Source organism: Nipponia nippon, unplaced genomic scaffold, assembly GCF_047370975.1.
Source record: "Nipponia nippon isolate SJK-2023a ecotype South Korea unplaced genomic scaffold, ASM4737097v1 scaffold_12, whole genome shotgun sequence".
NCBI classification, from domain to species: domain Eukaryota; kingdom Metazoa; phylum Chordata; class Aves; order Pelecaniformes; family Threskiornithidae; genus Nipponia; species Nipponia nippon.
This window is the reverse complement of record NW_028262313.1, coordinates 3,744,740-3,771,665: the sequence shown is the minus strand read 5'-3', so window position 1 is coordinate 3,771,665 and position 26,926 is coordinate 3,744,740. Positions and strand designations below refer to the sequence as shown.

The window sequence follows — 26,926 nt, the reverse complement described above, 5'->3', positions numbered from 1 at the left end:
GATGTCTCACGGCCGGTCGACACACACACACCCACGCCGAGGAGCTGGCGGGGGCCGGAGGAAACCGACCCCGGGGGGCTCGGACAGCCCCTGCGGTCGTTGAGCGGGAGAGGTGTTCGGGGCTCTTCGCGGGCATCTTAAAATGGCTGCTGCAGGAGGCAGCTCCCGCGGGCTCAGCGGCAGGGCACCGCTGGCAGCTGCCGTTTGGGCAGCTCGCAGGCAAAGGGCGCAGGGCCCGGCTGCGGCGGGACGGGGCCAGCCCGGCGTGGGGAGGCGCTCGGTGAGCGGCAGTGCCCGCCGCGGGCGGGAAGGGGGAGGCCGGGGCTGGCGCCCTCCCGTCCGGTCCCGTCCCGTCCCGTGCGGTGCGGCGCGGCGGCGCCCGGCGCAGGTGGGCGCGTTGGGCGCGGCCCCTCATTAGCAGCAGCCGCGCGCCTAGCCGCCACGCGCCGCGCAGCGCCCCGGGCGGAGCGCCCCTCTCCCGCTTCGGCCTTTGCCCCTTCGGCCGCCGCCGCCCGGGGAGGATGCAGAAGGGCTGGAAGAAGTACTTCGGGCAGAAGTCCTTCAGCGAGGTGGCCATGGACGAGTACCTGGGCAGCCTGGGGCTGTACCGCAAGATGACGGCCAAGGACGCCTCCTGCCTCTTCCGAGCCGTCTCGGAGCAGGTGGGCGGCGGGGCGGCACCGGTAACGGTCTCGGGGGGAGCCGAGGCCCCTCAGGCCCTCGCCACGGAGGGCGGTGTCCGCTCCAGGCCCGCGGCGGGGCAGGGGGTGCTCCTGGAGACCCCTCCTGGGTGCCCAAAGTGAGGTGTCGTGTGTGGGGAGGGGTGCGATCGTCCCCGGGCAGGCAGGCTCCTGGCTCCCCGGGGCCCTCCTCAGCTTCGTCCCCAAGGGTCCTGGGGCCCTCCAGAGCGTCTCCTCTCCCTGTTTTGTAAAGTCTTCTGTGCTGGCGTTAGTCTCTGTAAACTGTGAATAAAATAAGCCTAATGTGAAGCATAAATTAAACTCTGCAATCTTCTTCATTCTTTCATAACCTTTATTTTTTTCAGCTGTTTTCATCTCAAATTCATCACGTGGAAGTTAGGAAAGCTTGCGTCTTGTTCATGAGGCAACATCAGCATAAGTTTGAATCTGTAAGTAACGTGTGTTAGGCAGTTTTGCACGTGTAGTTAGGAAGTAATGTGGGAGGAGGTGAGTGGTTTAGCCATAAACATACCCACATAAACATAGGCGCTGAAAACATGTCATGCTTTGCCAGGCTTGATGTACGTAAGAGAAGAGAAACGGCAGAGTGATTGCTTGGTTAACTTATTTGAGTTGCAATTGCACAAGTTTTACTTGACTTTATGTTTCTGAAGTTCCTGAAATCAAGCAAGTTACTAATATCCCAGTAACCAGTAGAGTGGCAATTATTTGTGTAGTATATTCTCTGTGGAGCAGCCATTGCAGAATTTAGTAGGTAGGAAATATGTAGGATTTTGGAGTAAGAAACAAACATCAAAAGATGGTGGAGCGTGTTTAATCATTACGTGAAGTCTTGGGTTTTGCATATTTTTTTTTTGGTTGGTTGGTTTTGCATGTGGTGGTTTGCACAGGTGCATGCATGGTGCAGTTCTGTGTGGTGTTGGGATTTTTTTGGATTTTTTTTTTTGGTGCATGTGTTGGTTTTTTTTTCCCCCCCTGTAATCACAGTTAGGTACTTAATCTAATCTAGGAGGGAGATGAGTCGCTGAATATGACTCATGCTTTTAATTTTTTTAGCAACTCTTGGTATTTCCACATTGGTACCCCAAATCATTCCCATGCTCTAAGGCAGGGAACACCTGAAGTCATACCCCCAGTCAGACCACAGGCCTTCAGAACCCAAAACTGGTAGGAATTGGCAAACTAGTCCCAAATTTGGTGTCTATGCCCCCAGCCGCTGCCCTGTGCCTTCCCATTCAACAGCTGGTCACGTATGGTGGCGTGTTTAGGTTTAACTTTGCCTTCCAACTGGCTAAGTTTTTATATTTGCTTTCTTCTTTGTTTTGTTGAAAGTATGTGGAGGGATCATTTGAGAAATACCTTGAACGACTAGGAGATCCAAAGGTAAGACTGATGTAATACTTGTCGAGAGCAGAACAGGAAAGTAATTAGGTGATGGTTTAAAATGTGTTTGTTTTTTTTTTTTTTAAATGTGGTGGGGTGGTTTTTGTTGTTTTTTTGGGTTTGTTTTGGGGTTTTTTTGAGATAGATCCCAACCCTGGGGTCTCATTTGTGTAGGTAATACTATGGGTTTGTACCAAATATTCACATGTATAAACAATATCAGTTTTAGTGGGGAATTTGTGTAGATGCAAAGGAGCGACTGGACAATAAAGCTGAGGCCTCTTGTGGGCTTTAGTCATAATTGCAATTCTCCTCTAAGAAGGAAAAAGCAAAATACGTGGAGTGTACCTCGCATCAAATGTTTATCAGGCTTTGCAGTCCCTTGCTTCTTCCTTTACCACCCCCAGGTTCGAATACTAGAGTTCAAACTCTTATTGTTTCTTGAGACTTTAACCAATAAGTATGGTGAATGCAGCAGTCTCTGAAACAAATGTAGTGGTTTTAATTAAATAAAGTGTATCTTGAGTGACGTGTTTAAGATTTGCTGCCAGTACTAGCTCCATCTTACTCATCTTGGTAATCATGGCCATTCCGTGTTGCAGGGTTTTTTGTTTTTTTTTTTTTTTTTTTTTTACCCCACCCCCTGGGAATCCTAATACCTCAACTCTTAATGCATTGATTGTTTGTTTTAACAAACTGAGTTTGGTTAGGTATTTTAATACTGCAGAGATCTAGAATAGGATTCTCGGTGTTGAAGAGGGCTCTGGTATCTCATGGAATCTCATAATCTTGCATAGGAAAGCGCTGGCCAGCTGGAAATGAGTGCTTTATCAGTGATGTACAAGTAAGTGTCTTTTAAGTTTCACTTTGTTTTGGACTTGATGGTGTTTGGGTTCTGGCCCCAGAACCTTCTATTTGTTTGTTGCTGAGATACTAATGTGTGAAAGGTGGTGAGAAATGCTACCCTAACAAAGTTAGTTAAACTAACATGTGCCATCACAGCTGCTCTTCTCATAGTGTGGATTAAGGGAAGGGTCAATTTCCAGCAATGTTTATTTGTTATCTTTTTGCTAATGTTAAACTCCCAAGTCAAGTGTTTCCTTCTAGTGGCTGAAGAATGGAAAATGGGACAAAACAAGGAGCTGTGTGTAGCGGAAACACTGTGTGGTAGTTATAAGCATGACTGAAACTCATGTAGATGTTCTTGAAAGCTCCAGTAGCGAGGAGTAATTTGCCCTATTTGGTGCATAAACCCTGATACTTATTTCAAAGGTAGCATAAGCCTGCACAGGTGCTGCTGTCTTGCTAAAAATGCTGCTATCCTGTAATGGGCAGCCTGGCTCACCAGTGGTGGAAGGAAGAACCGTCTCTTTGCAGGCTTGTTCTGTTCCAGTACTAAAGGAACAAACTGAAGTTTTGCGAGAGTTACTAGTTCCCTGTACTGAGGCTCTAATGCTTTTGCAGGGTGACTAAATTGTCTCAGTGTCTGAGCACCGTGCCGTAAGCATAAATACTTGACCTAATCTGTGACTAAACATAATGGTCTTTCCCAGGTAACTTTTTTTCGCCTAAGATGGGTGGTGTTTGCTCATCTAGCTGTTGCTGTATGGTAGCATTCATTTATCAGGAGAAGTATTCTACTTGTTTTTTCTATAAACGAACAGCGGATTCTCTAAACAGCTCCCTGCAAACTTCTTCATAACATGGTTCTACTAAAAGTGTGCTCTCTCAAGTCTTGTTTTTCCTCTGCTTACCTAGGCGAGACTTTATTTTGTACCGGTACCCTGGAAAGCCACCCGCTTATGCTACAGACAATGGCTTTGAAGACAAGGTGAGGCAGAAGTGAGGCAATTTCCTACCCCTACTGCTGAATCCTAGTTACCTCCTCCAGTCCAGCTGTAAAAACTTGACACTGGAATTGAGCTCTTGCAACTCCAGTGCTCTTGCATACCTGAACAAAACCCCAAATCTGACTTCAGCTCATGGAAAAAGCACAGTATTTGCACAACAGTTAATTCAATTATAGTAGCTTTGCTTCCCATCTGAGGGATGGATTGTGTGCTGTTCCCCTGCCAATCTTTTTTGTTACTTCAGCTCATATTTCAAGTTTCATTTTGGCAGGAAGAGGTAACATCACAATGCCAGAATATTCTTTCATGTTTCCAAAATCTCCTTGAGTAAAAAACTAATTCCAATGGGAATTTGACTTATCTGACAGGGTAGAATGAAATATCTGGGTTGAGTTGAAGAGCAGAACAGAATATTTTTATCATAGCGGTGAAGAGAAGGTGTTCTCCCCCACCCCCAGTGCCTCTCTTCCTGAGGTGTGCAGTTTTTCTTCCTGAAAAGGCGAAATTAATGGGAATGGATTAATCTAACAGACTGATTCATTTCTGTGATATACAAATTAAGCCCACTTAAGAATGGGAGCTAATGGAACAGCTTATCTACATGAGAATTACTGCTGTGGACAAAAAGAATCGTAGAATGGTTTGGGTTGGAAGGGACCTTTAAAGATCATCTGGTTCCAACCCCCCTGCCATGGGCAGGGACGCCTTCCACTAGACCAGGTTGCTCAAAGCCCCAATCCAATCTGGCCTTGGACACTTCCAGGGATGGGGCATCCACAACTTCTCTGGACAACCTCTTCCAGTGCCTCACCGCCTCATAGGAAAGAACCACCACCCCCATAGTAATGCATTTTTTCCTTATATCTAATCTAAATCTCCCTTCTTTCAGTTTGTAGCCATTACGCCTTGTCCTATCACTAACGTGCCCTTGTAAAAAGCCCCTCGCCAGCTTTCTTGTAGGCCCCCTTCAGGTAGTGGAAGGCTGCTGTGAGGTCTCCCTGGAGCCTTCTCTTCTCCAGGCTGAACAACCCCAACTCTCTCAGCCTGTTCTCATAGGGGAGGTGCTCCAGCCCTCTGATCATCTCCATGGCCCTCCTCTGGACTCGCTCCAACAAGAAGGAACATAAAGGAGAAATACTCTGTATTACCTCCCATCTGACCCCTCTTGTTTTCTCTGTGGTCACGTAGGTGTGCCTACACAATTATGTGGCTAGCTCAGGCATGATGCCAGTGAAGTTGCTGTGGTATGGATTTCAGTATGGGCTATTATATTTGCCAAAATGGCTAGTCTGCTCTGAAATCTGTGCCACTGCAGCTGTTCTTCTCTGTTGGTTAGTATTACTGTCTTTGTTTACATGCACTTCTTTTTCTATGTAGTTCCTGTGTAGCTTAATCTAATTTCAAAATGAGCTAACTTTTAAAAATCAAGCAGTATGGTCTAAATGTTTGTCCTAAAAGGCTTTACCACCAGAGCTCTCATTAAGTGTTGGCAGCTGTCTGTCATTAGACTGCATGTACAGGCAGCAGCTCTTTCTGGTGTTGCTCGTTGTCGCCATGGGATGAGAGCTTGTGTTGGCAGAAGAGGTAGTGCACACTGAATTAAGAGCTGTGGCATCCCAGCTCCTGCTGGTTCACTGGGAAGCATCCTTGCTGGCCATGTGCTGACAGCTGCCTAAGGGCTTCTGCCAGTTGCAGTTGGCTGTGGTCGCGTGCCAAGATGGGGTTTGATGGTATACTGGGTATATATACTTGATGTATCAATGCATGTGTTGCAGAAAACATGCATCTTCTCAAAAGGCAGCATAATATTGCTTAGTAAAAGCAAGGCTTTGTTGAGGGCTAGAGAATTAAATGCTATTCTAGTCCCTCAGGTAGGGAAGGGTGAAATGTGCCTTTGGTACTTGAACGGTGTATCTCAGGGGTACTGCACTTAATGGCTTGTATTTATTTTGCCTCTTGAGCCATTGGTGGTTTCAGAGGTAAGCTGCAAACAAACTCTTGTTTCATGTTTAATACAGCACGATGTACAAATGGATAGTTTTTCTGTATATAATAGATGAACTCATTTAGAGACTTTACCTAGGATTCAGTTTTAAGCTGATTCTACAGCTTTTTCATATTTATATTGAGAATATTTATTGTTTTCTTGATGAGTTGGTGTTGACTGTAGAATGAAAAAATAATGTAGTCTTGAGCTAGGATATCAAATAGAGAGAGTTAGGTTTTACATTATTCCAGCCTTAAAGCCTTTTTTTTTTTTTTATTTTCCCAGATTTTACTGTGTTGTTCCAGCAATGGCCATTATGACTCTGTGTATATAAAACAATTCCAGGAAAATGCTGCTATTTGCCAGGGTAAACTTGAAATCATTTTTCTATGGAAGAGAATTATATGCTTTCATATGTTTATAGGCAGTTTTTGTTTTGGTTTTCAGGGGTGGGGAGGAGAGAGATGGAAGCTCACTTATTGTATATTAATATATACATACGCTCATTGTTCTATCTGTTAAGTGGGGTATTGGACCAAATGACTTCCAGAAGTCCCTTCTTCCCTCCTGAATTATTTTGTGATCCTCCTCTTAATTGGATTTAATATAACTAGTGCCTTGTAACAGTAGATAATATCTGAAGATATGTTTACATTGAAAATTGCAGCAGTTCTTATGGATCTGGTATTATCTTAATTTGGTTTGAGCTTTGTGTTGATTTGTTCAGCTGTATTGTATGAGATCCTGTACAAAGATGTGTTTGGCATGGATGAGGAAGAATTAAGGTCTGCAGTTGAGGTGTTTCGAAGTGGATCCAAGAAGAACAGAAACAGTGGCTCTTTAGGAAGTGAGGATGCAAACTTTGATTGTCTTCATGAAAAAGTATCCAGAAATCCATCAGAAAAGAGGTAGTATTTTGGGAAGGGGATGTTAAAAACCTTGTAAAGGGCAACTTTTCCAAGTTTCTTTGAACATTCATGGGGTATTAACTTTTTTTTTTCCTATCTCGTGACACAAACACGAAGCTGATGTATATTGTGGAAGAGAGTGTGCTTTCCTTGGAGCTGGGAAGTGTTGCATAATTGAACATCCTCTGCTGCTGGCTATGTTATAGTTGCGTGTTACTCTGTAAAATAACAGCTTATTTGTAAATAAAATTGTTCCTTATGCCATCAAAGTATTTTCTTTAGTAAGAAACTGTTATTACTCTTCTAAGCCTCTCTAGTTCTGCGGAGGCAATAGTGTATTGAGAAAATGAGCTCCGCTTTATTTTCTTTTGTCCTTTTCTAATGGAATTGTACCCCAAATAGACAATTAAATGGTGGCATTATTCAAGTCTTGGATCACTGGGAATGAGGGGAACAGACAGAATGTACCTATAGAAACCCTCGTATCCCATGCAAGTCAGCGGAAAGGCTTGAGGGATGCCTCTGACCATTACTGAATGCTTGCAGATGACAGTGGTTTGATAGGACTTAAAACAGGGTGTCGTCTTGTACTTGTTGGCAGTGCAAGAGTTTAATCAGTCAGTGGGGTCATCTTCAACCTTTCCTAATGCAAGCAGTAGCCCTTGTTAGGCGTGGGTGTTGGAACAAGTAAAGGTCGTGTTCTTGAAACTAGAAGGGTTGTGCTGTACTGCATCACAGCCATGGCTAGTGTTTAAGGCAAAATCTACCACTTGATGGCACCATGGTGCTTTTTCAGATTGTATGAACAGTTGGTTGATTTTAATCGTGGCTAGAAATTATGCATTGTATCTTTTGTAATCTTATTTTCAATTACTTAGAGTGGACAACTGGGAAGGCAATGATACTGACAATCCACAGGAAGATAAGTTCAAACAAGGCATTGAAGAAGAAAAGGTTTGTCAGTTAGGGAAGAATTCCTTATGGTGGGTTTTTTTGTTGTATGATGTTACCCTTGTTAGGGCTAAACCTTCTTTTCTGCTTTTTAAAAAATGACTTTTTGGAAAGCGGGTGGCTTATTTCTTTCCTCTGCTTGTCTTTTGGTTTTGCCCTTGAGTTTCTATTAACTTGGATAAGCCTTTTTCCTTTCTGAGATTCTCTTGTTCTCTAGCTAATATTCCACACGCCCCCACGTCCACACGTCCACAAGCTTAGTAGTTGTTTCCTGGTCTGCTATTTGTTTTTCCCAGAAATGGTTTAAATCAGTTCACTTTTGTTTTGAACATAGTATAAGTCACTTTGGAACAGTTCTAGAAACTCTATAGAAACCTGTTTTCAGATATAATAACTGAAATTCCCACCAACTTTTGAAGCCATGGCTTCATTGGTCTGGTTAGCTTCCTTTGATTCTTTTTGAGTAAAGAGCATGCCAAATCTTACTCTTGAGTCTGTTTCTAACCTTTACAAAGTCTGTTTGCTCAGCTTCTGAATGCCTAAATGTGTTTTTGTATTCTAGAGCTTTAGTTTTTAGGGAAATAAGTGAAAATTTTGGAAAATAGTGTGTGTACATCTTAAAGTGGTCCACAGATGCTGGCAGGATAGAGACTATGCTGAAGACATTAAATGCACTTGTTAATGCTCCATTTCAACTCTGTTTTTAGCCTCCAGAAAACCCATCAAAGATGCCCGTTCCTTACAAAGTGCTGAAGGCACTGGACCCTGAGATCTATCGAAATGTGGAGTTTGATGTTTGGCTGGACAGCAGAAAAGGTATCTTTAAAAAGGGAAAAACAAACAGCTCTTTCTGTACTAGGTTCAGTGTTAACTTTATAAATCTGAGGCCTATCACCTGTTTCTTCACAGCTGAAATGTGAAGGGTACTAGTTAACCCAGCAGATATTTGTGGGTAGTACATGTTCTTGCTAGTAGCTGGTTTCTTGGTTCGTTTCAAAGTAGGAAATACACTGCTTCTGACACTGTGTAATGGTGATAAGGTTGCTAAAAATCTGACCTCTGCTACTTACTGAAGATAGTACAGGAAATACGAGGACTCAGAGTATAGAACTCTGTTACCATTCTGTTGTACTGGAAATCATTCAGATTTGAAAGTTTGTTGCAGCATGTGTGCAAAGACTTCTGCTTTTTAAAGCATGATTTTGGCTTCAGAGCTGTATAATAATGAAGATCTCAAATTTAGCATTGAGATCTGTCAAATGAGATGAGTTTTCTCTTGCTTCCCAGCTCTCCTGGGCTTGAACATTGCGGAGAGATTTCATGGTCTTCGTGGCTTGGGATAGGTTGCTGCTTTTTCGCATACACTATGGCTGATGTGTAAAGCAAGCAGTTACCAAGAAAGAGAAGTTTTGAAGTGGTGTTTGATGTCTGACCCGAAGTGCTTTGCATTCTGAAGAATTCCAGCATTTTACAACTGCTTAAGCAGTAACAAGGGTCATTAAAATTCTTGGAACAGAGTATAGTAACTAATTATCTATGTAGAGTACTGACTCTGCAAAGAATCCAGGCAAGGAATGGAGAAAAACCTACTGAAATCTAGCAGCAAGGAGACTTTAGGCAATGTTAGCTTTTCCTGGATAACATCTCATTTTTGCCTAGTGCCACCAGTACTCTGGCAAGAGAAGACCCGTCCAACATTCTTAATACCAGGATTGGTATTAAATGCAGGATTAACTTGGTACCATCACAAAAGACATTGTAGTATTGAAGCAGTAGTGCTACTTCCTGCATTATCTGGATATTATTGATCTCCTGTGACTTAGCCTGGTTATAGTCTGTTAAAAGAACATGTGTGGTTACTTCACCATTACTATGGGGAATGTTCAGGTATGCGTAGGAAATATTTAACTCGGTTGGCCTATAATTTGTATTTGGATGCTGCCATGAAGTACTTGTAGGACACATGAAGAAAGAATAGTAGTTTAAAGGCTTTTTTGTTTTTATTTATTTATTCATTTATTTTTAGAGCTTCAAAAAACTGACTACATGGTGTTTGCTGGGAGACAGTACTATTTAGGAGACAAGTGTCAGGTTAGTACTCAAAGGAGACTCAGTTATGATAAACTATTAAAACTGCTTTAAATGGAGTATGGTAAGCCATAAAATCATTTGACTTCATAGAATTTACCAAGGCTTTTCTCATTCTATTCCTTGTAGCTATTAATCTGATTTTATTTTTAATTTCATTTCTTTCTAAATATCTACCTTTAAACACTGGGTAGTGTGGAGGAAAAGCTGCTTGGAAATTCACTGTGAACCAGTGAGATACATTCAGTGAGTGTGGAAGTTCAGACCTAGAGCTCAAAATGCACAGGGTGTGCATTTGAGGTAGCTGTCTGTTAGATTTTCACTGGGGGTCAACAACAAGTCTGGACAGTCTTCTGCTTCTCAACAGTAGTGTAGCAAATATTTTTATAAAATAGAAAGGGAAGAGCTAAAAAGGGAGGAGTAGCATGATCTGGCCAGGAGATGCTGAAAGGAAGGTCAGCTTTCTTTGTATTCCAATGGTCTATGTAGTAAGGGCTTATTTCTTATCACTGTTTGAGGTATTGCTGATGATTCACTCAGTGACTCGTTTCTAGCTGAGCAGAGTTTTCCTTTCCAATTTCCTGTTTTATCTTCTGTTCTCCTCAAGTTCTTAAATGGTGGTCTTCCTTGGTACTTATCTGCTTGGCACAGTGTATAAAAATAAGTTAGAAAGCAGGTGTCTTCTTACCTCTCAGTCACTCACAGGACTGTTTGTTTTTTTTTTTTTAAATTTTTTTATTTTTTTCCCCCCTTCCTCTCTGAAGTTAGTACAATGCTCTTTCTTTTGCCTGTTACTTTGAAGAAGTATTTGAGACTCCTGGGCCAACTCAGTAACATACAATCACCTAGGAGCAGCTTTGCTGTTAGTGGTTTGTAGACAATATTCTGAATCCCCTGATACAGTTGGCTTTTTTAGAGCTTCCCTTATTCTCTCTCCAGGTACGTCTGGAGCCTGGAGGTAAGTATTACAATGCTCATATCCAGGAGGTTGGACAGGATGGCAACACGTTGACTGTATTCGTAGAGGAGCTGGCAGAAAAGTAAGCAGTCCGGTGAAGACTTCATGTTTGAACTTTCTGGTTGAGTTTGTATCTTCACAGATGCTTAAAATAGGATTGTTAAGGTACTTTGAAAAGAAAAGAGAACCTAGGCTTTTAAACACAAAGTGAGGCTTTGCTTCCTTGTTGGCTATCACTCTTCAAATAGAATGTTGCAGGAAATTTTCTCTCTTAGATTTCTAACGACCAAAACCATTATTGTAATGCTTTCTGAGAAATCTTGCTGCTTGCTCTTCTCCGGAATGTGAAAGTGATCTTTGCAGTTTGGGCTTAATTCACGGATAGCAAATTACCCTCTGCTGTTGGTTTCTCTGGAGTTTTTATGTTGTATCCAAACAACTAAATAATTGGCACTTCTGGTGAGCTTTCTCCACCTTGCTGTTCAAAGCATTCGCCCTTCTCCAAACCCAGGATTCAGCTTGATGACATACCACAACAATTCTGCATTCTCAAGTGCTTTCAGGTGTACCTCTGAAGGCATACAAATGCAGGGAAGAAAGACTTGACCCAGGAAGTCACTAGTGTTGAGACTAAATCCTAGCTTGCCTTTTTTAATAAATGAGTAACAGTAATGTATGCTTGGTGTCAGTGAAACTTTTTTTGTTGTTTCCACAAACTCCCTATACTCTTGATTTTGTGGGTTTTTCTGTTTTCTTCTGTCTTAGTGTTGCTTCAGCTTATGTTGTTGTGCAGTTATGCACAGCGTAGCCTTGTGGCACTGCTAACATCAGTGTTCTTCATGTAGGCACACAGTTCCTTTGGCAAACTTAAAACCAGTGACACAAGTGGCGCCTGTCCTTGCTTGGAACATGGTTCCCAGCCGAAAAGGAGGAACCTATCAGAAAATAACAGGTGGATACTTCTCAGGAATAGGTTTGTACAAGGCTTCCACAAGCATTCCTTCCCTTGGGGGAGCAGGGGAGTTAAAACTCATGACAGTTTTAACAGTAGCAGTCTTTGGATATTGAAGTGACTTAATTCAGCCTGTGATACAAAACTTGATGACTGCAGGGGTTTGATGTAAAGTGATTCTTCAGACAGAGGGATGAATTTGCCTTTGCAAAAGAGCAAATCCATTGAAAATACATAGCAAAGCTGGTATTGCTCGAAATTACCAAGAAGAAATTTGGTACTTGGGAACTATGTGTAAAGACTGGGTCTGTGAACCAAAAAGCTTGTCTGATTTGGCCTTAGCAGAGATGCATGGACAGACTAGGGCTTCCCCAGCCAATTAAATACGGATTGTATTTGTTCAATTTGGAGAATTTTTCTTTTACTAAATAAATGCAGCCTTCATAAAGAGATTTTAACACTGAGAGTACTGATTTGATCAGCTCAAGTTGGGAAGGTATTCTCATGTGAGATGCTTGCATTCTGCTCATAATTTAGAATGCTTGCTTGAGCCTTCAAAATAAGGGTATGAAGTTTTTTGCATACTTAAAATGCACTTTTTCTGGGATAGGCCGTTGGATCTTTCTTTTCTGTGTGTCCGATACTGACTCTTTTCAAATGATAAAGAGAACATAGCTCTGGAGTCAGCTGTTTAAGGTGTAAATCTATCTTTTCTGTCCTCAACTGAAACTGCAGAAATGGATATGAAAACACGGAAGAGAATGCTTAAGAAAGTTCGTGGAAAGGAAGTGTTTATGACTGTGGCTTATAGCAGGGGTCAGCCAGTTCTTCCACCCCGGCTACAGCACAGTGTTCCTTCAGGGCGCTCTCCTTCAGTTCACTGCTCACAGGGTGGTGGAAACATGGCACCTTACGAAACCTATCATCCTCAGAGACATAACCGTGGATTTGGGATGCCAAGGTATGAAGCCTTGAAAACCTGTCTGTGATCACCACTCATTTTCTGTTCATTCTTGCTGCAGACTAGTTAGGGGAGAGTTTGTGCTATTTAGTAGGTAAAACTACAAATGAGTTCCATCTGAGAGGCACTTCCTGGTAATTGCACCTTTTACCCTTTAAACTTAGGGGATCTGCCCGATTTATAAACAGGCACAACATGGTTGGCCCTCAAATAGCATTCTACCCCAGTCCAGGAAAGAGATGCTATCAGAGCTATGGCAATTTCTCCTGCAGGTAAGTGAATATAAACCTCTTTACAAAACATTGCTCTAAAGGAGTTGGGGAGGATGGTGGTATGTGGAGGGCTGAGGTGGCCGTTAATGGCACAGTATGGAACAGTGGGTTTATTGTGCCTCTCCAAAAAGACAGCAGCGAAACCAAGGTGAAACTCTAGATAGTGGTGATTCTTAATCTCCTTTTTTTGTTTTTAAAGCTCATACAGCCGTAGCCGCCGTCAGATGCAGTGTGTGAATAAGGAATGTCAGTATGGGTTTGTACCAGAGAATGGAGAGGAGCCTCAAGGACCAGAAGAAACTATAACTTTCTATGAAATTGAAGGAGAGGATGACACTGCTTTTCCTACTTTACCAGTAAGTTATGAACAAGGAGTATGTTAAAATCTCTCGGGGGGGGGGGAAGCTATACAAATGCATGGGACTTCTTTACCTAAATATACAGCAGCTTCCCCCCACCCCTGGAATAAACTTTAGCAGTGAACATGTTTTTGAGAAGGGAAGGCTGAAATGAGTCTAGATCCTGTAAAACCTGCTTAAAACATTAGTTTTTCTAAGTGTTCCCCTCCTTTCTTCCTCCCCTCAGCAGCAGCAGCACTTCTTTTCTCTTTAGTATATTTTCATAAAAGTAGGGTCATGTTTCTCCTTTCTATTGCTGTTTGAAAACAAAACAAAAAAAAACCCTTCCTACTGTGGATGTCTGTCTAGCTCTGCATATTGTGGGAGAAAGCTTTTCACTTGTTTCCCACATTGTTAATTTATCGTTTGTGTAACTAGATTCAGAAACTGTATAATGATAGCCTGGATTGTTCTATGCATTCATATGGTGATGTTTGGGACTAGTGTGTTGTTCTGAAACAGTTTCTTCTGCTACAGTCACAGGAGAAAATTCCAAATCTAGACTTCTCTTAAAACAGTCTTTTTGTCGGGTTGTAGATAAAGTAGCACAGCGTATTCTTAAACTTTAAAATAAATCTTTTTCTTTTATTTGTAGTCTAAGCCTAGTACAAAGCTGGATATGCTACAAAAAATCAATTGATATTAAGGTATCTGAATAGGAAAGCAGATCTTTTTTTTTTAAAAAAGACCCTGGTAGATTTGAATTTTTTTTACTGTGTTGAAGCAGTGAACTTAACAAATGCTGGACTTGTATCTAAATGAGAGAGAGGGATTCTGCTCAGGGCTGGTTGAGTGGCAGCCACTTTTTAATTTGTCCTCATGTGCTAGATCTATAATCTTTGCTCTGATTTACCTCTAAGAGTGTCAAGGAATAGGGACAGATTATCCTGCAATTTTTTTTCCTGACATGAAATCAATATAGCTTACTAGCTTTTCCTCCCCGTTGCTAGAGTATGTACCTGCAGCTCCTAATGAATAGTTTTTCATGTTCATTCAGTGACTTTATTGTCAATGCCAAAGCCTTTTCTCTGTCTCTTCCTTGTCTTGTTTAGTAAAGGAATAGAACATTTCCTGGGGAAAGATGCATCTCACAGAAAACTCTGCCATCCTACTAGAGGTCTGATGGGAGAATCTTCTGACTTTACCACCTCTGCTTCAACCTTGGAAATCTTAGAAGCCTCTCTGAGCACTTTATCAATCTCGTAGTCACCATGTCTTCAGAGGAGAATTTTGAGTGTCACCTTAGCCATCACAAAAGAGTGAATCAACTGTTTTTACTCTAGCATCTCAATCCTATATTCCTGCTTCAGAGAAATCTATGTTTTATTAAATTGTGGTGCAGCTAAGGACTGACTTCAGTGCAAAGACAAAGGGCATGTGAAGTATTCAAGGTTTCCCACAGGACTCCTTTATGGGTGCTGCTCTCTGAAAGAGTCAGGCTTGCATGGGTGGGTCAAGTGAGTGCAGACAGTGGTGTCTATGCCAGCAGCCACCCCTGGTTTTCACTAATTGTGACTAAAGATAACCTTTTTCCATGGTAATCGGAGTATTTGGATGAACTGGTCTGCTGTTGGTGTGGTGGGAATGCTCCAGGACGAGGAACACAGGGGTATATGTTGGGGGTAGCAATCTGTTGCCTGGGGTCTGCTCTCTCCTTTTCAGCTTTGAGCTCGAGGTAAAGCTGGCTAGGTTCTGGGAGGGAGCAACTTGACTGTATTGCATGGGACAGTGGTAGGTCTTCACAAATAAATTACCTGAAGTATGCTAGGCAGAACAAAAGGTAAAGGACAGAAATGCGTCCGCAGCAGTTTTGCTGCAAGCCAGGTGCATAGGAACGGACACACAAATGGTAATTCTAGTAAGTTTTGGTTGCAGCAAGCTTGGTCTGCCAACCTGTTTCTACTGTGTGTGTATGTAGAGCATGGAAATACTTTAAACTATTTCTAAATGCATGCTTCTGACTTTTGTTTTTTAGAGCCAGGGTAGCCCTCCTCCTATTGTCCATGGTCCAGCAGGTTTTTGGGTAGCAAGGAGAGGCCCAAACGCTGTTCCACCTAACAAACAGACTCTGAATTCCTCAGAGGAGGAAGAAGAAACAAGTGAAAATGGTGAGTTCTTAAAGAATTAGTGGGCAAAGAGAAAAGACAGGTTTAGAAGATATTCAGTGTGCTTTTGATAGTCAAAGTAGGTTCCTTATATCTCCTAAATATCTGTTGATTGTGAGCTTTGAACATGAATGTGTGGGCACGTTATTTTTCTTCGTTGTCTGATAGCAAGCTTAAACCAAAGTGACACATTTCAATGCCATCACCCTTGTGATTGTGTAGGTCTGTAGCAAGCCAAGTTGCTGCTTAAAAATGTGTGGTGTAAATTTGGTAATGGCAACCTTGATACTTGGTGGAATAACCAAATGAGCGTATCTTGAGGGTTTCTCTACCTTTTCTGCGCAAAACAAGATGATACTGAAAACTGGTCATTAATGGATGCACTGAAATGTAATTGTGGTAACTTCAGCTTTAAGCTTTCTTTTATTGTTCCCTGAATCAAAGCTTCCTGTACTCTCCCTTGTAGGGAAATTTCATGAAGAATATATATATGCACCTCCAGGTAAGTAAAACTTTAGTCTTTACTGATAGAACAGGTGGTGAATGTAATGCACTCATTATGACCTTTTTATAAGTTTCTGAAGGATTAGATTTAATGCTACTTCTTTCAATTAATTTTGCCCATGCCCTCCAGATCCCGACTGTGAAACTGCAACAGTATTTAGTTCAGCAGAACCTACAGCAAACTTGGTAAGCTTTAGTCACTGTCTGTTCAGATTAGGAATCCTTGAAGTGTGTGGTATTCTTCATAGAACCTGTCCTTGGATGTAGGCTTAACATAGTAGGTCAGAGACTACTTTTGAAAGAAAGGCACGATGGTTTCATTTATATATTCACCCCCCTTTTCCTCCCTAAATGGTGAGGTTTTTGACTCAGTCTGCAAGTACAGTCTGACTCGTACTAGATACATTAACGATTTTCCACCTTCCCCGCTGCAAAGAGAAAGCATGCATTTGAGTGCTGTTTACTTTTCTTCTTTTTCTGCTCCAGACAGCACTTGCTTTTATCGTGCTACCTTTCAAGTCCTATTCTACTTAGTCATATTCCTGCACTGTGGGACTGGAGAGCTCTCACCTCTGATGGAACTGACTTTGGAATTTTTTTTTTTTAACCTGAAACTAAATCTTTAGACACCTACTGGTCTACAGTGGGTGTGAAAGCCAGTCCTGTGCATGTCAGAATAAAACTGCTTTTACTCAAGTTACAAAAGATCCTCTGTGTGTGTGTGTGTAGTCCATAAATAAATAAAAAACGCTAGGGGTGTGGTGTGTGCGCCTTGTGACTTGTTTGCCTCTTAAATGGACCATGCTTTGCTTTGGAATCCCTTCAGGAAGAAGGGCCAGTCTCTGTGTCACCTCAGGATGGAGTGGCTTCCTACAGCTACCCCCAGAAGGTAGTATCTAGTGCTTTATTGGGGTAGCCCTGTGGAGAGGTGACCTCTCTGCTTGGTTAGTGTCAGTTTGTGGGGTCCCTCTACCTGCCCCTTGCAGCATCTTGTAGCAAAGAATACAATTCCGTATAAATATAAGCAAACCAGAAGGGTGAGAAGATGCCTTGCAGCTGTCTGCAACTCTAAACTGGTATTTTCAAGCCAATTTTTAGAGAACTTGGATAGTTAGCTGCCTTGACAGCTAGGACTTCCAAAATGCATTTATGTGAAGTGAGAATTTTTGAACTATGTGATATTTCCATAGTCTCTGTCAAAGCCAGTTGCAGAGGCAGTCTGCTGAATACTTTTGACTCTTTTCCAGGTGTTGGTGAACTCTGCAGCAGTCTCATCCTCAACAGGTGTTTATGCTGCTCCAGCTACAGGCTTCTCCTCAAATTCTGCTGCCTCCGCTCCAGCTACTGTCACAACAGCAGTTCCCCCACAAACAGCAGTTCAGCCAGTCCTAGTATCTCCCCTTTCTGTAGGGAGGCCAGGTAGAGTGTACATACTGTGGCTATGGACTTGGATGTCAAAGTTTTTGGTTACATCTTCCCCTCCTTCCCCCCCCCCCCCCCAATCCAAGACAAATGTTAAAAGGCTTTTACAAAAAAAAAAAGTATCACTTGCTTTGGCTTAAAATGACTTAATAGTAGTTGTAGCTTCACTGCTGACTTTCCTGCTTTCATGTTTTGAAGGGGACAGTTGCCGCTGAATTTGCATGGGAATTTGAGGTCTCTGCTTTGGGTTCCCCTGTCGCCACCTTTAGCCATCAATGCCAAGCATTTTGCTAAAAAGTTCTTTTCGGAAGGCAGAGGTTCATGGCAGCTCCCTTCTCCCCCTATTTCCTACAGTTAGTTTTCTTCTTGAGTTGAGATAGGGGTCCCGAGGCTCTACTATCCTTTCCAAAAGAGTCACTGGCTGTGATGGTTCAGGATCCACACAAATGTCCAATTTGTTGTTGTGGCCCTTGGTTAGCTCCTGTGCTTAGTTATTTCTATGCAAGGAGATCAAATCTGTGATTTGTCACGTGGTGCACTTACCACCTGAAACATGCTGTATCTACTTTGTTAAGAAAAAATGACTTTTCCATTCTTATAAAGAGGACTTTTCCCGTCTTCTGTAACTTCTCATCTAGCATCCAAAAAAACCTCCACCATCAGTTTTGCTCAATTCTGTGTCCCTTCTCCATTTTTCTCCTTGGTTTGTTTTTTTTTTTTTTCTTACTCTACATGAGAGTTTAGTCAGCACAGTTCTCTAAGCTGTCTACTGGCTGATGCCATTACAAATAACCTGGTGGTGTGTTAGAGGTGTGGGCCACCTAATCAATATTTAACAGTAGTCTGTCCAAAATATTCTTGGCCTGACATGTCTTGAACCTTCCCCTGTTTTTCTGGGCTTATTGTCACACTTCTGATGACTTAAAGTGATCAGCCAGTTCCCTGTTGTTCTAGGACAGACAGTTACGTACGGAAAGTCTGGCCTGCCTTCTAATACCGAGAAATGATTGAAAAAGACCTTTATTTTTAACTGGAATATGAAGCTTGCAGATAAACATAGGGTTAAGGCTTGTGAGAGTGGAACCTTCCCATCTGGTTTTAAAATTTCTTCTGGACTTTTTTTAAAGTGACTAACGAAGAGAACTTTGTTAAAGCTTGTATTTAGGCGGACTGAGATGACACAGAAGTGCGTGCTTAATTGTGTAACTTAGCATCTTGCTCATGTGACATGCCATTGCAAATTTGACTTGACTTTTGTTTCCTCCTAATTGTAGCAGTTTCTTCAGTGCCATTCCCAATTTATTCAGCTCCTCTTCCTCCAGTCAGTGAGGCGGGAGAAGCTGGTGCCGTTCTTCCACCTTACTCTTGTGATCCCAGTGGCAGTGATCTGCCTCGAGGTAATGACTGTATTTTGTACTTTTGCTCCTGCTGCTCTTCAGCACGCTTCTGACTTGTGTTCTCCATGGAAACTTAACAGAATACCTATAATGAGAAGAAATGGCTCTTTGCAGCTCGCAGAGAGTGAGAAATAATATTATGGATGCTTATGCTAAAAATGTTTTAATTCCTAGTTCCGAATACCAAGTTCATATCTGACTCAAGTATGTGATTACTGCAGCTTTAGACAGCATCCTAAAGAAATGAATACCAAGGGAGAGGGTGCTTGGCCTATATCATACTGGTTCTTGGCAGAGTAATCATGTTTCCTGATAACACAGGTTTTATTTTTTTAAAATCGGTATTTATAAAGTTGTGCTGTTGCACAGTTCAGTGGGACATTGTGTTGTTTTCCTGTATAGCTCCAAGATGTCATTCTGTGACATTTCGAAAGTGGTAATCTTTAGTCAACTTGCTCTTACAATTTAAGAATGTTGGAATACCGTGCAGTTGCATCAGACAGCCAAGCTTGGTAAGCAGTGTAGCAGGCGTATACATATTTGATTTCTTTTTTTTTGTTATTAATTCACGTCCTCATTCTGCAATGCTTATGGCTCACAAGGCATAAATAAGCGAAAGATCAAGCTGTCTGCTGTCCTTACTGCAAGCTAAGTGCTTCTCAGTTACAGGAATAACAGTACTGCTCACTGTTACGCTATGTAACTTGTTTTTCTCTCGGTGGGGAATGCTGTGAGGCCCAAGCATGCCACCGTTGCATCACTGCACATATCTCGAGGCAGTTAAAACTATACTGTGATGCAGTATTTTACATTAGCTGGTAAGGATCGTTGCTCGTGTGTAGTTTTGGACAGCTGCAGAAAATGCTCTACCCTGTGCATGTCCCCTTGCTCAGTCTTTTGACAGTGCATTGGCTCGAACTGCACTAAGGATTAAAAACTTAGAAGAGCTGCAAAAGAAAACTTGGTTATTCAGCCTGCTTGTCCTCTTGATAGCAAGATTCAGCTTGTCCTAATGTGTAGTGCTCAGCCTGGAGCAGAAATGCTCTGGGTACAAGCTGGAGTTCAGTTAGGGTTACCTGTGTTGCCGCTGCATCATGTACAACAGCTTCAGCTATTTCTGCCTTCTCAGGGAGCATGGGAGGAAGCTGCTTTTGGCAGTAGTGTGGCCAAGCTAGAGGTAAGCTGTAGCCTACTCTGAAGAGCAGCAGTGCAGAACTGGCTGGCTGTGGATGTTTTTTGTTGTTCAAGTAGCGGGTATATCTCTGCGCGGTGGTTGAAGTACATAGGCTTTTTAAATATCCCCCTGTACACTGGCTGTGTTGAAAGTCTGTGTGTCATAGCTGGCTTATTCTAATAGCTGTCTATAGATACAGCAGATGACATGATTTTATCAGACTTATGACCTTTAGTTCAAGTTCCTGAATCTCTCATGTTCTCTGTTAGTGTAGAGAGTAGCTTTTCATTCAGGGGTGAGTGAGGGAAAGAAGGGGCTGCATGTATGTAGGGTCTGTGAAATCCAAGTGTTCCTTTTCGCACTGTTAGCGAAACTACACTTTTCCAATAACTGGCTGACTTGATTTCCTCCCCACCTCCCCCCCATCCTTGTAAGTGACTGTATTTCGGGTATATGGCAGTTGTAGCTTTTATTGCATCAGAATGTAAAGCTTTGGGCTTTTATTCCAAAATCTGTTACTTGAAGATGGAGCATAAAATATTTTAGTAATGCAAATTGTTTTCATGCCTGATTCAATGTATTGCCGTCTAAAGTAGCTCTGTTGTCCCTGTGTGGAACTTTCCTCAATATACTAATCCTAGAGGGCAAATTTCAGGTAAGATAAAGAGCTCTTGATATGTGCAGTTCAGGTAGCTACCTCTGGTAGGTTGCACAACAACTTTGGGCTGACATGCTATGGATTCTTTCAGTTGCATTTACCATGTAACATGCTTGTCTTGTCAGAGGTTGATCTGGAAAAAGGCAGGTTCCAAAACACTCTGGTGTGGCTGCTGAAAGGCCTGCTGCTTTCACAGGTCCTGCTAACGTGCTTTGCAGTAACTCTGCTCTCTTGCAGGTGCTCTCAATTCCTGGTTTTGTTAATCTTGAATATTCTGTTTTCCACTTCCCTGCTGCAGTAGTATCACTTGAGATGATACTATGCACACCTCGGAGTTAATGGTTGTCAGCTTTAGTTGAATGCCCTTAACTGAGGCTTTCAGCACTTGGGAGAATTGGGTGTTAAGTGTACTGATGAGAATCTGGAGTGGATGTGGATTAATAACCTCTTCAGACCCTGCCTGTAGCTCTTCAGCTGAGTCATTCCACATAATATTGGCCACGTCCTTCTTAGCATAGACTCTAGACATTTTCTGAAGGATTAACTACCTTAAGTTGGTAGTTAATGAGGAGTTGCCTGTAGCATTTAGGTTGTCACGCTGCTGTGGTATAATCTATATGGCCTTTAAGTTAAGAAATCCAGAAGCTTTGGAGTAGTGCAGGGTAAAGTATGTGGGTGTACGTGACCTAGGGTTCTGTGCACTTTGCTGAAGATACTTGCAGGCCTGGTATGGATTGGGACTGTGACTTGTCAACAGGCTGCAGTTCTGGACTTGGGAGGAAAACCTGCTATGTGCCTTAGTATTACTTGGTACATCTGCATTTGTTCCAATTTTCAGAGTCTCTTGGATCTTTTTAATGGCGCTTAGGGCTTGTGAAACACATTTATTAACATGGCAACCTTAGGTGTCCTACTTTTGCCTGCTCCCTTGTATTTGAAGGAGCTGTTGATAAAAGATGGCTTGGTATTACTGTGTTTCAGAGACTGCAGTAGTGTTCAGGATTGACCAGAGCTCCCCATCAGCACAGTAAAAATTTCATCAGGATTTTTGTCCTGATGCATTGTAAGATGAGATTTTTTTTATCAGTAGTCAACATGGTCTTCATATTTTCACATCAGGGTAGTTAACTTGGCTTAGCTATTGCTTCATAAGGTAGTCATGTTTTGCTGAAGATTGCCTTGATTTCTAGGCATCTTAAAAGAGGAATATAAACAAAAACTGGTCTCCTACTGTACTGGCTTCTGTGCCAGCATTCCACAGACGTCAGTATTTCCAGTATCAGTTTGTCACTTCAGTCTCCCAGCTCTTCCTTTGTACTGTTATCGCTGCTATGGAGCAGCTGTTTCATTCAGCTCTTATGCTTGTTTTGCATAGATTTGCATAAACAATTGAAGAACAAAATCAGATTTAAAAAAAAAAAACTTGTTCCAAATGTAGATGCAGTTTCAGCTGGATACTAAAAAGTTGGCCTTTATGTGAGCCTTTGGGTTATTTTTAATATTTTACTGACTGCGGTCAGTGTCACGGCCAAATAGCCAGCGCTTTCAGGAGTAAGCTTACAGCTGTTAGATGTAAGGAAGGATCTGTGTGCACTGCCGAAAATAGCTGCGTGGATTGTTGCCCTGATCAAATATGCTGAACAGTAAAAGAGTTGAGAATTGGCAAGAGCCACAGAGGAACGAATCCTCGTGCGTTTCAAGACTGAGGTTTGCATTCCTCATGCTGTGCCTATCTGCAGCAAAGTACGATGCGCAGCACTGTAGAAGAGCCGGGCTGGGAAAGTGTGCACGTGTGGTAGATGGGTGGACAGGGAAGCAGTGTGAAGCCAAGGCCCTGGTCTGGGGGGAAGTGGGTACGTGGTAAGAAGATGGTATATGTAGCTCTGGAGGTGTTGCTAAGTTGAATCCCTTAGTGGCTCACTCCTTTTGAGTTGTCTCCCTGCTTTTCCTTTCGTCTCCCAGCAGTACTAAAGCGAAGTGTGTGCGTGTGCATGCACACGCAAACCTACTGCTGTGGAATAGGCGACTTGCTCTTCCTGAGCCTTCAAAACAAATCTGTATTCGAATCTGAGAAATCAATAACTTTTTTCATGCACAACTCCAGAACTGCATCCTAGGATCAAAACATGCGCTCTCTTTTTTTCCTTTCAATGGTCAACTTTAAAGGTTTAAAACTGCTTCACTGTTTGTGGACGATTGGAAATGTATTTCCAAGTTCAAAACCCTGTTGTTCTTGGAGAGTGGTTTCAGAGTTCCTCCACACATCTGGGATTGCTTCTCAGCATGTCATGTATTTGCCTGGGGGTAAATTATTCGGTACATGGAAGACGGAAGTAAAAGACTGCTTGCAAGAAAGCAGGGAACTGAGTACCATTGTGAGGAAGGGGAAGGAGAAGGAAGGAACCTATTCCTCTCCTCCCTCCATTTTCTGGTTTGATATAACAATTGGGAGGATCCCCAAAACTAGGTCAGATGGCCTTAGGATTGCTGCACGTGTTGTCCCCAGTGAGATGTCTCTGTGGTCATTGCTCAACAAAGCTCTGAAGATGGAGATAGAGGCAGAGCCAGGCTCAACACTGGGCAGAAGCAGTGTGGAGCTGGAGTCACTATGGAGTTGGCTTGTTATCTCGCATGCCAGCCCAGTATGGGTATTTGCGATATGTATGCAGAATGTGTCTGGAATGTGTGTACCTTTCGGGGTGAATTGTCACTGGTGTACGAGATGGCTGCTCCTGCCTGGGAGTGCTTTTAGTGGTCAGCTTCATTTAGGGACTCATAATCAGATTCTTATTTGATAACATACTTTTTCATCTAAAAACCCAGCCTTAACAGGAAGCCAGAATTGCTTAAGTCCTAGTTGATTAGACTGTGGAGACTTGTGACAACAGTGACAATTATCACTTCAGTAATCAAGATGAATAAACCAAAATTCAAGCTAATGTAATTGTTGAAGTCAGATAATAAGTTGGTCAGACAAATGCTCTCTTATTGGACAAACATCTAACTGGATTAACTTAAAAAGATAAACTAGTTTCAACAACTATTTATATTTAAGATATATTCTTTACCCTTGAAAAAGTAGTGCTAAAATACTCTTATTTGTTATGTAAGAGTAACTTAAAATAAAATGCTCTTAATGTGTGTAAATTTCTTCTGCTTCTCGGTTTATACTCTTCTGCTCTTTAATGTCGTATCCTTTAATTACAGATACAAAGGTCTTGCGGTATTATTTTAATCTGGGATTGCAAGTAAGTGCTTTTAAAATGAGCATAGTAAATTGCCTGTAAAAACTGCTGTTTTTCTTGACAAATGTACTGACGTATTTAAGACTTCCAAGTGTGCTAAATGTGCATCCTGTGCACTTGACTATTAATACGCGAGGCTTGCTTGGTGGAGATCAAAGTATAGCTCAGGAAGTGAAGTTCTAACTCAAAATGTGAAGCACACTAGTATGTATGTTTTGTTGTTTTACTTTGGGTTGTGGTGGTGGTTTTTTTGTTTTTGTTTTTGCAGAGGATGGTGGATAAATATTGTTCTTTCCGTGAAGATAAGGGGAGGAACCTGAGCCATTCTTAAGAAAATTTGTGTACTTAGACAAGACATCAAAGACCCTTTAGAGCTGTGTGGTTTGAGTCTTCTAGGACTTGTACAGCTGTGTTCAGACTGGTTAGCACCATTTCTCTGTGTTCTGGGAACGCTTGCTCTGCAGAAGAGTTGTCTCTGCACCAGCAGTCATAACGCAGCGTCAGTGCTGCTGCTCAGGGAAGTAAAAGAAGTCATGTCAGCCTCTTCAGCTGAAGAAATAGGAAAAAATTCTTTGAGTATGACAAAGTTGATAGGTGGGAATCTTCTTTCTCTGTAAAGACTTCTGACACAACAGCAATGTGGAACTGAGGTGGCTATTGCTGCAGGTATTGCAATATCTTTTCTGGTAGGCTGTATTGGGTTTTTTTGGTGTGTGTAGTATCTTAAGGGGCTAGGAAGGAAAAAATGCACTTCTTCCTAACTTGAGATCTGAAACTAGTAGTGGTTTGGAGGTGGGATGGAGAATATGTGGTTTGTATGCATGACCTTGTATTTTTTCCTTTTCTCAAAGTATTATCATCAGAGCTATTGGCCTTCCATGGTGTATGTACAGCCAGTGCTGCCACCATCACCTGTGGAAGTTTATCCAGCATATGCTGAGCCAGCTCCTGTCCTAGATCAGTCAGTACCTCAGCTCTACACTGATGCTGGGCGAACTGAAGTCCACCAAGTTCCCTTGGAAGCACCTGCAAATGGTTAGTATTTGAGTATAAGACCACAGAGACGACTCGTGAGAAGTGAGGGAATAGGTTTTTAGAGCATGGCATCGCTCCACAGGAGCTGCTTGCCTGCAGCTTTGTTTTTCTATAGGAAGCGTGAGGTTGGGAGGACATAAAGTAAGCCTTGTAAGGGGGGGTTATCACAAGTTCCTCTGCCATCTGTGGTGGTACTAAAAGTATGGCAGAGTCACTGGTGTAGCTACCAGTGTGTCACGGGCTTTCTAAAGCCATAAAAAGGAAGAATTAATCCTTTCTAGGCCTGTACTAGGTATACTAACTTTAACTTGGGAAAGCTTTTTCTAAAACGGTGAAGGAATCTCTTTGCTTACTGCTAAGTAAATAGTCATGGTATCAAAACAGAATGCCTGTATTTAAAGTAAAGGAGACAGTTGAGTTTTGGCAAGCACTGAGCATTGGTATTTCAACTCCATGGGAATTTTTAAAAGGAAGATGTTGCAAACCTTCATTTTAGGCTCAGCATGCAGAGCTGTTATCTCTTGAGTAGCCCTTATTGCTAGCTGCATCTCTTAACTGCATAAAATTTACAGCAAAACTTGGTTTCACCTAACAGCTTTGTAACAAGCTCGTAGATACACTTGGCAGTAAATAGAAGGATTGTATTAAATGGGGGAAAAGATGTCAAAAAGGCCAGATGCCTAGCTTATTAAAATCTACGGAACAGGGCAAACGGTCCGTGTTGGGAAGGAGCACATTGTAACAAAACTTGCTCAGAGGCATACAGGCTTATTGCTCTGATAATGCTTCAGCCTGTTCAGCTAGGGTGGTTTTTTTTTTTGCATAGATTAGTGGCCTATGGTCAGAGATCAAGTAGGGGAAGAATATATTACTCTTTACCTGGGTCCCTCTTGAAAAAGCTGCCACTCCAATGCAGAATGCTGCTAAGCAATTCTTGAACAGGGTTTAGTGAGAAGATGAGCAAGTTGTCCTCTAGTCTAACTGAGGACCCAAAATGATTTTGACCCCTCTGTTAGGAGGGATGTGTGTGGGCATGAAATTGTCGTCTAAATGGATTTTCCCTTTTGGCCACCAAAATAATGCTGTGTTCATGGTAATGAAAGTCTGCATAAAAAGGCCACAGATATGGTAAAAATATGGTAAGTGTGTGTATTTTGTTCTGTTTTTTAAGGTAACTTTCAAAATGCAGAGCCTCCACCCCTGTCCTACGGGCCAGTATATTACCCAGTCGTGTCGGACCCCTTCAGCCAGCAATCTCTCCCTGGGTTTGATTCTTTAGTACCCGCCTATCGCTATATTAGTACCTGGCATCCAGTAAATCCACCATATGGAAATTCTCCACAAATTGCTAATGCTGTAAGTTCTGGACCGCTGCACCAAGTCAGCTATATTGCCTCACCTAGCCCTGCACCTCATGACGTGCCTCAAGGAATGTAAATGTGGGAGCTAAGCTCCTCTCTTGCCCTTGGTTTCTCTTGTTTCTTGTTTGTCAACTGTATGTTAATATTGTTTTGTAAACGTTCTCCTGTCTTAGTGGGCTGGGTCAGTTGACTAAACTGCATTCAAATTTCATGTTTCTCTTTAGGTTTATGCTAGTGAGAGTTGACTTGACAAGATGTTGTTTTAGTTGATTATGTAGGAAAGCATAGGAGAAGAGTACACACAAACTATAGCGCAGGCAACACAAAGCTTGAATTTGACTACATAAAGTATGTGTTAAAAACATACGCTGTTGCTAAAGGAATGTTGCATCATGTACCTCTGTGAGGGGTTACACTGGAACACTTGGACACCTGGTTCTTGTTTAAGCACTAAAATAGGCTGCCATTACAACTACAGATAAAAATTGGGCATAGGGTCATTAGAGGATGAAGAGGTTTGAAATGGGTTGGCTTTCTCAGATTTCGCAAAACAAAGCTTCTTTGCCACTAGTGGTCATATATTTGTAATAGCTGTATTTCTTCTGTCTAATTTCAT

At 42.2% G+C, this 26,926-nt stretch overlaps 1 protein-coding gene across 2 annotated transcripts; it reads left to right on the top strand.

Annotated features, from left to right (window-relative positions):
* Window positions 1-415: 415 nt before the first annotated feature.
* Window positions 416-26,926, top strand: LOC104023585 (ALG13 UDP-N-acetylglucosaminyltransferase subunit). 2 transcript variants are annotated; one of them, XM_087748820.1, is made up of 24 exons: window positions 416-662; window positions 1,046-1,129; window positions 2,034-2,084; window positions 2,882-2,928; window positions 3,843-3,915; window positions 6,207-6,288; window positions 6,649-6,829; window positions 7,708-7,783; window positions 8,488-8,596; window positions 9,807-9,871; window positions 10,808-10,908; window positions 11,672-11,799; window positions 12,514-12,739; window positions 12,904-13,011; window positions 13,211-13,367; window positions 15,385-15,517; window positions 15,981-16,016; window positions 16,149-16,204; window positions 16,845-16,907; window positions 17,266-17,437; window positions 18,715-18,837; window positions 23,877-23,917; window positions 24,766-24,949; window positions 26,121-26,926. In XM_087748820.1, exons 1-24 carry the CDS (start codon window positions 522-524, stop codon window positions 26,384-26,386), a joined length of 2,703 nt encoding a protein of 900 aa, XP_087604946.1. In that variant the 5' UTR covers window positions 416-521; the 3' UTR covers window positions 26,387-26,926. The 2 variants fall into 2 exon arrangements, with proteins under 2 accessions (XP_087604946.1, XP_087604948.1); XM_087748822.1 differs by lacking the exon at window positions 12,904-13,011.